Source organism: Pocillopora damicornis, chromosome 10, assembly GCF_964200805.1.
Source record: "Pocillopora damicornis chromosome 10, jaPocDami1.2, whole genome shotgun sequence".
Lineage (NCBI taxonomy): Eukaryota > Metazoa > Cnidaria > Anthozoa > Scleractinia > Pocilloporidae > Pocillopora > Pocillopora damicornis.
This window is the reverse complement of record NC_142679.1, coordinates 20,608,308-20,620,525: the sequence shown is the minus strand read 5'-3', so window position 1 is coordinate 20,620,525 and position 12,218 is coordinate 20,608,308. Positions and strand designations below refer to the sequence as shown.

At 38.1% G+C, this 12,218-nt stretch overlaps 1 protein-coding gene across 1 annotated transcript in view; it reads right to left on the bottom strand.

Moving 5' to 3' along the window:
- The window catches only part of LOC113664607 (fibrocystin-L), a 41,853-nt gene that overhangs the window by 27,667 nt on the left and 1,968 nt on the right, over nucleotides 1-12,218 (bottom strand). The window contains exons 3-18 of the mRNA XM_027180231.2: nucleotides 7,947-8,021; nucleotides 7,701-7,836; nucleotides 7,032-7,134; nucleotides 6,596-6,653; nucleotides 6,224-6,314; nucleotides 6,015-6,065; nucleotides 5,804-5,886; nucleotides 4,949-5,059; nucleotides 4,625-4,735; nucleotides 4,251-4,337; nucleotides 3,689-3,963; nucleotides 3,035-3,286; nucleotides 2,145-2,661; nucleotides 1,696-1,889; nucleotides 915-1,206; nucleotides 237-527 (exon numbers count right to left, since the gene is read on the bottom strand). Coding sequence (XP_027036032.2) covers nucleotides 237-527; nucleotides 915-1,206; nucleotides 1,696-1,889; nucleotides 2,145-2,661; nucleotides 3,035-3,286; nucleotides 3,689-3,963; nucleotides 4,251-4,337; nucleotides 4,625-4,735; nucleotides 4,949-5,059; nucleotides 5,804-5,886; nucleotides 6,015-6,065; nucleotides 6,224-6,314; nucleotides 6,596-6,653; nucleotides 7,032-7,134; nucleotides 7,701-7,836; nucleotides 7,947-8,021 — 2,727 coding nt within the window. The remainder of the gene's footprint in view (nucleotides 1-236; nucleotides 528-914; nucleotides 1,207-1,695; nucleotides 1,890-2,144; nucleotides 2,662-3,034; nucleotides 3,287-3,688; nucleotides 3,964-4,250; nucleotides 4,338-4,624; nucleotides 4,736-4,948; nucleotides 5,060-5,803; nucleotides 5,887-6,014; nucleotides 6,066-6,223; nucleotides 6,315-6,595; nucleotides 6,654-7,031; nucleotides 7,135-7,700; nucleotides 7,837-7,946; nucleotides 8,022-12,218) is intronic.

The following is a 12,218-nucleotide window of genomic DNA, read 5'->3' as shown; positions in this document are numbered from 1 at the left end:
GAGATGATTAAAAAAAGTCTCTGTTATTCATTTCCACTCGCGCTTGTTGAGTATAACCAACAAATGGGACAATGACACCTCCCACTCCAAGCGTTTACTATCTCATAATATATGATGCCCGCTCGTAAAAAAATTGTGCCAAATTTGTCTTAACTTTTGTCCGCTGTCTCATAAAGAGTTTCCTCGAGCTATTTTTGCCATGATATGAGAGTTTTTTTTTCCGGAAAACCACTCACCCTTAATGACATTTCCTCTATACTCGATGTCAAACATTCCTTCTATTGGAGGTGAGGCTTCTTGGACCCTTCTTACTCGGACACTGGAGTTGAGGCCCGGCGTATTATAGGTGACATCATCAGGGCTACCGTTCTCATTCCCGGTGTGCTCTACAACGGAAAAGAGCGGCATAGGGGAGCCGCAATTTGCGGGGAGGAGGGAGATAGTCCAGTTCGTCTCTGTAGTCTTCTCTATTTTGTAGTCCTTGATGATAAAACCATTGGGCATGGCACCACTGCTCACCGGTCTCACTGAAAAAAATGGATACATGAAACAACAAACAACGTCCACTATTTCAGTAATTTACATTTTAATGTTAATTTTAATAATTAAACACTGAAAACAATCCACATCTGAAAGTTGGAAAGTGAATGGCAAGTTGGATTTTTCCCATGGCATTTATATACTTGCAACAACAGGTGCGTTTTTTTCCTGGTTGGCGCGCACATAGTAAGATAGAAAGTGAACAGTTAGCCCGCGTTTCAATGATTTTTTTCCACACATAGAGCTTTTAAAATTCATCCCCCATGTCATCACACACATCAGGCAAAATGCGAACTTCAAAGTGAAATTTCATCTTCCTATATCCCTCCTTAGCTCCTTCCACTAAATTAATAAACTTTAGTTTAAAACTTTACCTAATAGTTGATTTTTACCAATCCACACATTATCCACGAACACATCTTCGTCAAATCCATCAAGGCGGCTGATTTCAATTTTGTACATTTCGACACTCATTGCCTGATCTCCAAAGTCCTCGTTGATCTTTGACCAGACATCTATACATGAAAATCCCCAGATAGAGAGATGCGCGGAGCTTCTAGTAAAGCTGTACAAGCGTGTCGAGTATCTCTCTTCATTGTCACTATCTCGGTATTTCACTCGAAAGCTCACTTGCTCTTTTATAGGCCCTTTGTAGGCGAAGCAAAACTAAGTGGAGGAAAGATGAGAATCAAGAAGACTTGTCAACTCATTAAGGGGACTTAAAATGAAGTAACCTTTATTAGCTCATTTAAAACTGTTTTCTATCCTGACATGACTTTGTATAATATGCGCGCTAACTAAATAGCTAAATCTCTCAATAATTGGTTTTGTTCATGCAGAATGTAGGCCATTCAGACATAACTTAATTGTAGCCTTGTAATATACAGGCCCTTCAACTCAAAGCTACAAGCGAGACTTTCATGCTGTAATATTCATTACGTTGTGTAAGCTACTATAACTCTTATGTTTTTACTTTTTTTTCCTTTTATGGTCACGAAGTGCCTTAAAGTACTCGTGGTAGTCGGTTTACGTTGCTGGTTCCAGTGTAAACTATTAGTTTACCAGCTGTTTACTCAAGTAAGGATTTAAACAAATGTACAAAAGTACTTCGGCAATCGTGTATTGAAAAGGATTTTACGTCAATATTGAACTTACCCATTTGTACCTAGAGACTGGATATGCACTTTGAAGGAAGTCATTCAAATATGCCGAGTAATCAGCTTTCCATAGAATTGATGGATTCTTTAAGGCCTTTCTTCCGCAAAACGCTTGCATATCGGAAACTCTTTCACCAGTCTCACCTCCGAAAATATTGTCTCCCTCGTAGTCTTTATAAAAGATACGCCCGGCTAAAAATTCGAGAGAGCAAGAAACAGGAAGTTCAGTTGATATGAAACAGATGAGTTAAAGTTCTGGGTTTGTAAAATTTTTCAACATTTTTTTTACCACTGTTGGTTCTTTTTGTACTTGTACTGCGTGCAATCGTTAGTGTAACTCTCAATCTTTACGAATTTGACTCTAGAATTTTCCCCTAACTCTTGAAATGTAGCTCCCTGGATTTTTAATAGCTATGAAGAACGTAAAGAAGCTTTTTGTTAACTTACCCAAGGAAGATTCTTCGCATTCAACAGAGAACCAGCGTTTAAGAGCTTTCTCGATCTTATCAATACTGGAACTTGGCTTCAAAACAATGGATGGTACACCACCAATAAAAAGCTGAAAATCTTTGGCGGACTGTCCCTTCACGTCGCGAGTTATACTTAAGTCCAGGGTTTGGTCACTTTGTGCAGTTCCGTTCAACAGTTCGATTCCTCGCGGATCTTTGAAGCAGAACCAAATGACGAACACTGTGGCATTTCCTTCCGTCACATTAGCAGCAGTGACGTTAATTTTACCCCGGTCCTTAAAGACATTCAGTTCATTCAATCTTTGCGCCAGTATCGAGCTACTGGTGTCTTTTAAGGACAAAGTTATCTTCTCATCAAGGTAGGACAACGTGAAGTTATCACTAGTATTGTTACAAGATGTGATGTTAGTTTCCACGCACTGCAATGGCTGAAGAGAAAGGCGTTGCACTTCGCAAACTCTCTCATCTTCGTTCCAGTTAGTGAAGTCCAAAATCTAAAAGAAGATTTTAAAAAGTTCAGGGATATTTGTGAAACAATTTCATGCGGAAAGAGCGGTAGTGAAAGAAGTAATAAATATCGAAAAATTCTTATTAAGGCATTCTGCCTAAATAAAACCTACAAATAATTCTTGGCACCAACCAAGAAAGAAAAGTGCTGACAAGAATTGTTCCCCCTTCTATGGAATTCGCCCTCATACCTTGAGAATGAAGAGTTTTAATATTATTTTATTAGATCTTACCCCGAAAGAATTAAAAAAAAAAAAAAAAAACATCTGTCTCTTATTTTCTTTTTTTCGCCTAAAAACATTTACCATACGCAAAATACCATCCCAATCCTACATGCTCGAACTGAAAGACTGGTCAAACCTGTTTATCCCAGAGCACAGACGAACTGATCTTGATTTTTTGTTTTTCATCTCTTGCAGCGCTAACTTCAGCGTTGGTGTGTTGAGTCTTCTCCATGCCTACTCGGATTTTCATGTGATGGCCACCACTATAGTCATTGTGGTATGCCTCAATATAGTACTGCTTGCCTGCCTCCAATGAGATCGGTTCAGACTCCTGTACGCTGTTACTGTTCCAGTTACTTGTTGCTGATGAACAACTCGCAATCTTCGTCTAAAGAAATAATGGATAAGACATGAAGAGTCTCATTATTTTCATGTGGGAACCCAACAGCAAAGCTCAGGGCTGTTCCATAATGACCAAGGTAAGGTGTGCGAACGCGGTAAGGTGATGGCAACAAGCTGCTGTTGCTCCTGACGCTGAAATGCAAAAAACGTCCGATCTACCACAGGAGGGATTAAGGGATTTTGGTACAGGATTTTTAAAGGATTATCATCTTCATAAATGTTCTGCTGTTCAACGAATAACGCAAACTAAATGATTGGGCAAACTAACCGTGAAATACATATTAGCACGTCGTTTTTTTTTAGTTTTTTTTTCTGGCGAGCCAATAAATTGTTTGAAAACAAACTAAGTATCCAAGAAAGAACAGCACAATGGTGATGGGTGCAATACCTTGCCAGCGGGGTCCCCTGTCAAACTAAGATATAACTCGCTGGCGTCATCTGATAGGATACCGAACCTATACACGTCATCTTGAAACGGCACGAAATAACCAGTCACCCTGGCGCTATAACCGGAAGTTCTTTCCCAGGACACAATTTCCGGTAAGCTACTTTCAGTCAAGTACTCAAAGTGATAGTCAGCGGCAGACGATTCAAGGGTAGCAATGTCTGGTAAGTTGGACTTCACGGTTGCAGTCCAGATTTCACGAAGCAGACCACGAGACCCTGACAGGTAGTGAAGAAAATTGTTAATAACAACTTAAGTTTCTCCACTAACTGTCTTCAAGATCTACTCATTAAACCTGAAAAGAAACCTACGTGCAGCTTTCACTGCGAAATAAAAGCAAAACAAGTTTTAAATTATTGAAAAAGAGCTTCAAAAAATCCAACGAACTGAATGAAGTAACTTTCAATTTAAGAATGCCCTTGTAATTTGTGAGTTGTTCAAATTAATAGTTTTTCCTGAATTCTGTTTATTATGCAGTACTGCCGTTCATTTTGCAGCTACATACCTGGGTAGTTGCTTCTTACTTCCTTTCTTGCTCCTGTTCGGCATTTGATCTGCGTCAAACTCGACGATAAAACTTCACATTCAACTCCTTCTCAACAAGTAAATAAATTAAGAATTAGGTTCAAGTTGAGAAAACGTCTGAATTTTTTTCATCAAAATTGCAAGTGATAAACATAATTTATGGTTTAAAGGTTTTTATCCAAACTTTTCCTTAGGAGAGGCTGGGAACATCAACTTTTCATCAATTCGGTGTCGAAGATATTTTCTAAGATCACTTGGAAAATTAAATCATTTTCGGTCATTTCAATTTAATGCTAGATTCTTGTATTCTAGTTTTTCATCAGCCTGTGTTTTAATTTTACAATGACAAAATACCTGCAACAAAAACTTTGACATTTTTGGCGATTTCGCTAAAACCTACTCCTCCAATTGTTATAACGGTCCCGCCTAGAAGACTACCAGAAGACGGCGAGATGCTTTGAATATCTGAAGGAAGAAGATCAAAATGACACAATTAACAATTGACTAATGGGCATGCGTTTGATAACAGAAGTGGACACCCCTCGCGGGTCTTGCAACCTCGTTGCCTTTATCCATTACACATATTGAACAATGGATTGATTGTCTTACTAAAAAACATACCCATATTTTTTTCAAATTGACTACGGGCTAGAATTATTTATTACTTTACAAGAATACCTGAATGTGTTTGATAGAGATATAACTCTTGATTTCCATCTACGCGCCACAAGTCCTTATTCACTTTTGACCTTCCAAGTAGTGAAACCAAATAAGAAGCCGTGTGGGAGCCTGGAGAGAAAACAAGGGGTTTAGTGTAGCAAAGTTTTTATACTTAAAGGTTGTACTTTGATATTTGACCATTCTGCGTTTAGGAGACTTTTGATATATTTACTGCTACATATAGATGCAAATAAAATTAAACTTGTTTTAGCTTATTGAGATTCTTTAACAGTTCTGAAAGTTTCTCTAAGAAATTAGATTATCTCATTGCGAGTCTTGTATAGTTTCACTTTTATCGTGTCACTTTGAAACCAATTTTGGTGAGTAAATAACTCAATATAATTTTTAACTTCTTATCATCTATTTTCAGTGTTATAGGATCAAACGGCTGACATACGACATGAAGAATCCGTCATCATATAGGCACCTGGGGCGATTGAAGGATTTTGGTTGTGTCGCAATAAAATTGACCTGATCCCCCTAAGGCTCTGTAGTATTCTAATGATCCCCCCCTGCGTCACTTGCAATCAATTCACTATACCCACACCCCCCCTATTAATTCTTTGTCAGTGATAACTAATCCCCTCTCCCTTCCCCCTGAAAAGCATGAGATCCTTCTCAGACGATAAAGAATGACTGATCCCTGAGGTAGGAGGAAGGGATCAATATCAGTATCTAGGCAACTGCCCACCTACCCCTCCCCTAACCAAACAACAGTCTATTGATAACAAGTTAGGGTTAATGTTGGGTTAGGGGAGGGGTAGGTGGGCAGTTGCCCAGATACTGATATTGATCCGGAGGAAGTTCACCTACCAGGAGTACGTGTTTTCGGTAAACACTGAAATGAGCCACGACAATTCGGAGTCCAACCACAGTCATCTATTTCCGCTCCAAACCTGAAATGTGTAAAAACATACGAATTGGTTTTCTTTAACACTCTATGGAAAAGGATATATCGTAAGCCTGCGCGTTTCCATTCCCTGTGATTGGATATCCCCAATGGTAGATTATAACAACTACTTACAATTCGTTTGTCTCGTCGTTGAAAGGATTGCATTCAAGACCAACGTAGACTCTGCAAAAAAGTATCATAAAAACCACCTTTATGACGTTGATTTATCATAAGTTTGTGAATACCAGAGTCCCTTAAGCCAGCGAGGGCCACCACTTATCAAGTTTAAAGAAAAAAAGGCTGAAAGAAGAATCTGTGTGAATTAAAGTCAAAACTCTAACCTTGTAATTTCCTTGTTATCAGGTGAAAATCCAGGAGAAAGTCGGCTGAATTGGGTAGTATGAATTTTTCCAAAGATTTGAACGGGTGTTCCTTGCAACAAAGAAGTAGTGGTAGATTATTGTGTTAACCGCTTAAATAATTGCTCTTATATTATGAGACTATATGTGGTTGAACTCCAGGTCACACTTGTCATTGCAATGGTGTGAATTCGGCCTCAAGTAAAGTGGAATTTTCGAGTGAGACGTTTCCAGTATTGCTGATGTCGTTTGTCGTATTTGCCACATTTCATTAGTATACATCATATGACAGCATCATCATCATCAATTTATATCTAAAGATCAAGTACTTAGACATTTATATGTTTTATATACCTGGTGTTGCAGCCCGAGGACTGAAATCATCGATGGTCGGAGTTCTCCATATGTAAAACTACAGTTAAAATGGTAGATGCGATTAATAATTTATAACTTGGTTACCATCATAGATTTTACTCTAGTGGCTTATAACTACATCAAGGAGTACTTCTAACTTAAAAAAAAAAATTGTCAACAGAGGTTTTCAATTCTAGAAAACCTGGTAATTCTCGACATGCCGTTGATAAATATATGTTATTTGATTTCTTGCGCAGTTTGGATACAAGGATTCGGTTACCTCACGCAGTAAGGGCAAATTTCAGCGCGAGAAGTGGAAATGTTTCCCAAATTTGAAAAAATAAATGAAAGGTCTTTCATCTACATATATTTTTAAACTTATAATTGCCATCACAGCTCTTAAAATATGCTCTCAATTGAGACCAGGAAATTTTACCTGGAATGTGCATTTCTGACGACGCCCGCAATACCTTGTTACCAATGCTCCATTTACAAACATCACCAGTTCGTATTCACCATCAGTAGCTGTTGGTGATGGTCTGGATAAAAGGGAAAATTGTGACCAAATGAGCTAATTGGCTGACTAACTAACTGGCTGCCTTGCTTCTGATCAACCGACGAACTCTCTGATACATACACTGACTAAATGACTCACTGACTGAATGAGTCACTTACCGAGTGACTCACGTGCACTGAGTGAATGACTCACTGACTGACTACCTCTGACTGACTAAACAATAGTAACTGACTCTCTCTCACTGACGTCAGTCTGTGAAAGTTAGCTTGCATAGTGGGCATATTATTTTCGAACAAGGATTGAAGCCGCCATATTGATTTGTGAGATAGAAGAAAGCCTGGAGAGAACATGCCTCTCTATCACCTCCTAAGTAAATTATTGTCACTCGCCCCAGGCTTTCCTTGACCGTACCAATCCACTGCTGATGGCTTGAATCACTGATCGGAAAAATAAAATAACTCGATCGCTCGAAAATAAGCTCGCTATGTGGCATATGTGAAAGTGAAGATCACAAATCTGAAATTCTCAACTACCCTACTCTTACTCCGTTTACAAAACGACTCTACGATACAATTTGAAATAACCTACTCAGTCTCGCAGCCAATTCTTTTTTCGGACACATCCGTAGGTGTTATATGACATTCCACCTGGTGTTTATCTGATTTGAACAGTATTTTGTTTCCCAGTAATGGATCATGAAAATTAAACTGATCATTTGCAAAACCTGCAAAAAAGAGCAAACATAAATTGTTGATTAACCGAGGGCTCGAAGTTGAATTCACATTGTTCTTGCTGAAATTACTAGACATTTTCGATGTATATAAAGCTACGCACCTCTCCCATGTACAAAGACCATGGTACCCCCTGCAAGACTACCATAAGTGGGCTCAATGCTGTATACAACTGGGTCTGCAGATGAAAATGATAGGTTCATAAATTTCATTGATTTTTTTTCATCAGTGCATAGGAATATGATCTATTTATTGACATGCTACAATGATTTATACCATGCAGTGAAAACTACGAACAAGTGCCATTATTGATTGACAGTCGACAATGCTGTTTGACAATTGACGTGTGAGAGAAATGTGAGGACTGTAACGATGGTTTGACGCTTGGCAGTTGCGATAGTTATGAGTAGGCAAGATAAACATTAATAAGCGAGGATAACGAGGTGTTTGCGAGGATAACGAGAGGATAACGCGGTGTTTGCAAGGATAACAAGAGGATAACGCGGTATTTGCGAGGATAACGATTTCTGGCACGAGACGAAAATTCGGTAAGAATGACAGGAAAAATTGAAAATAAATTTCTATGTAGGATAAAAAAAAACAGCAGCAAAGGTGATTTGAAGCCTAGTTCTAGCATCTATGAGTATAAGTTCAAGAAGTGTAACTTTGGCGAGGCCAGGACGTCTGGATTTGAAGTCTACTCAGTGTTTTTATGCCGTATTTCGGTGAAATAAAATCCCACTAAACGATATTGCACTGCACTGATCTTAGATTTGCAGTGCGCGTTGCTTATGTTTTCAAAGCTCCGAAACTAAACGGTTTAGGCATTATTCATTTTCTTGTTCAGTGGACCCCTGCAGAAAAATCGATGACCTTTATCGAGCTTATGTGAGCTAAATTTGGCTTGTGTGAGCTAAATTTGGATTATTTTTAAAAGCAAATATTGTATAACAAGCAAAAAAGAATTTGAAACTTAAAAAAAAACACTTGAAATTAACAGATTTATGGAAAAACTTTTCTTCAGCTCTGCGGCAGTAAATCGGCTGATAAATCCGTGATACATTCATGAGTAGATCTGGCTTTTCCATGTGCCGGCTTAGTTTTGTGTGCAATTCATGCATAGACACAGAAAATTTTTCGCAGAGGGTGTTCCGTAAACATGATGACGCTGCGTTTTGCGATGTTGATGTATTCAGAGCATTGAAGTCCTTCTTCTTAGTAAAGATGATTTTCTATTTTGAAAGCGATGAAATAACTTGATTTGATATCGAAATTAGAACAAGCGAGTAACAAGTAGAAGTATTGTTATGTAACGGTTCTCCTCAAGTGGAAGAGCTTTCGAGAAACATAAGGAGGCCATTGTGAAAAATAGCTCCCACCCGAAACAAACCTAATGTGCGAGCATTCTTTGGATTTAAGTTTTCTTCTCTCTCTAAAGGCAAATTATGACGACTTCTAACAACTGAGTTTTTATTTGGTGCGAGGGTAACTCCAGCACTTTCATGCACACGCATTCCGTTGCTTATCATTGAAATGGACCGCTAGTTCCTCTCTGAATTTAATTGCAGTCACTTGACCCTGGAAACTGCTGTTTCCAAGGTCACATAATAATAATGGGGTGACACTAGTGGAAACGTGGAGGAGACGGGGGGGGGGGGGGAGGGGTAGGGAAAGGAGTAAGGAGTATGCTTCTCTAAAGGCTATCAATTTTTGTCCATACTGGTTTGAAAGTTTGAAATTGGTCACAGATCTGAACTGAGTGACTTTTTTGGTTAACACGATACGACAACAGAAGTTTACTCGCTTCAGTACCCTCTTAATTAAATCTTGCGCAAAGTGACGCCTTTTGAGTGTCAAAACTCAACTTGTTTCCTAATTAGCGCTTTCAATCTAATGAAAAACAACTATCACAAATTACATTTTTCGTCCTCAGCATTAAGTTCAAAAGATTTTGCACTTTACTCTTTGCAGTCATAATTGTTTACTAATCATATACTAATGAATTACTCCAAGTGTTAAAAGCCTAACCACCCTCTGAGATCAATTAGATGAGAAGACCCCCCAGTGTGACTTGTTTATGAGTTAGCTTTAAGTTCAACCTTAAGATAAAAGGCAAAGTTTTTTTTACACATATTATTAGATAGTAATTCACTGATTTACAAAAAGTTGTTGAATACGTTGATGTCGCTTATTAATGAGCTCCTCCTCCTCCAGCTGGACGAATTAAGAAACAATTCGCCGAATCATGAGTCTTTTGATGAAAAAAAGAGTGGAATTTTTAGCTTAAAAGAAATGTGCATTTTAATCTGGTAAATCTTCTGCAATCAAACATATTCAAAATAGTCCTTATTCAAATTTTTTTTCTATAAAAGAAGAGATCAGGAATGAAAAATGTCTTTGTCTTTCGTGATTTACGTCTATTGCATACCTTAAAAAGAGTTGCGTAGCAACATTGATTCATAAATTTATAACACATCTTCCCCTAAAGAATAAAACTCGATTCACGCTGCGGATAACTTTCTATATTTGGCTCTTTTTTTTAAACAAACCGTCTGTGACCTAGATATCTAAAGCGTTACATGATGAGATTTGGATGGCACTTTGTCTAATACCTTCGTTAAAAATGAGAACTTTTTACAGCAACAGTTCTTCAGTAACGAAAGTAGACAGCTATCACAAGGCCAGGGGTTACTCAAAGAGTCACATCAGTAAACATGACGGGTTTGGCAGCGGGATTGCAGACACTCAACAATGTCTATCACTGTGTGTGTAGCCTGGTTACTAGGTAGACTTTGTTTCTACCCAATTTTCTGACCTGCCACTTGGCTACGTGTAAAGCTCACAGTGTAAAGCTCACACCTACAGTGAACCGATGCTCTATGCCGTTGTGAGTTTCGAAAAAGATGGTGATTCTGTCGTCTTCGAAGAACGACAAATTTCGAAAGGTCGCCGATCACTAACGGGGTTTACTTGCCTTTCAAAGTGATACAACTCTTTATCTAGAAACAAATTACCCTTCTCCGAAAATTTTAATTGTCATGATTCGTGGTTACTTGAGAGGTTTCGATGCGCGCTTCCCATTCGCAATATGATGACATGTTCGGCTCAAAATTGACAAGACGCACATAGTTGTGTCCATCGCTAGTTGAAAAAACAAATTTCGAGCCAAAAAGTTCAAATTTTAATTTTTCTACGATAGACTTAGTCTATACTCCTTTGCGCGGTAAACACAACTTAAATCCTACTGTTTTAAGAGGCCTTATTTCTTAAATTTATGCGTTTGCTTATAAGATTTGGCTTACTCTTTATGGCTCCTTAAAGTTAAAGGAAAACGAGCCGGTTAACCAAAACACAATGATTTTTTAATAACTTAAGAACTCACAAAATCTTCTCTAATTTTTATCTGTTAGTTTCTTATTTTTTATGTTTTCTTGAAGCATACCCGCTGGCAGTAGGATCTTGCCAAAGCCATTCATATTTAAAAAGGGACGTCGTGTGCTAACGATGAAAATTATTCGAAAAATCCAATCACCAACATGTTAATATCTTGCTGTTACGTCAAAGCGCATTTTGATATCAAACAATTCTCTGCAAGATAATTCTCACCCTTTCAAAGAAACTTTTGTTCCCTTTCCGAGTTTTGACTATTTTCGAAGATTCTTTTAGACGCTTGGTACAATAAAATGTTGCGGGAGGTTATATTTTCATAACATTGAATATGTGAAAGTGAAAACATCTCCCCAAAATAAAAGTTTCAACTTTGGAAATGTGCTGTTTTCGGGAAACTTTGATGGATACAAAAAAAATCGAGAGGCAGTTTGCAAATTAAGAATAGAAGAACGATGCTTTATTAAAAAAATATACTTTGAGAGAGTACCAAACAGAAGCAATCGAAAACAGCTTTAATTTTCAATGTCTTTAATGCACTCCCGGCACTTCACAAAAAAAATATGCGGTAAAAATAATTCTTCCTATAGCTATTTCTATCTGGAATTTGCGACTGTCTTCCGGTTTATTCCGTCAAAACTTGCTCTTAACTTAAATTGGGTGAATTTTGTCACTTTTCCAAACAGAATACGATAAATTACAGATTCTGTTGCTTCTAGCGTTTCGCTCGTTTTATGAGCAGAGCAGATGTGTTTCCTTATTACTGAGTCACAGTCTATCGCCACGTTCTCCGTGATTACTATTCCCTTTCACATATTGCTGGGCTGGTATCGGAAAAATGTAATGCCCGTTAGAACACTGACATGCGTATTCTCGACCATGTTAGTAGAAGAAAAATTTGTTACGCGCAGCATTTGCAAGTGTAGATGACTTTACTGCAACACCTCTCCAGGGCTCATGAGAATTTAATTCAAGAAATTTTGAGCTT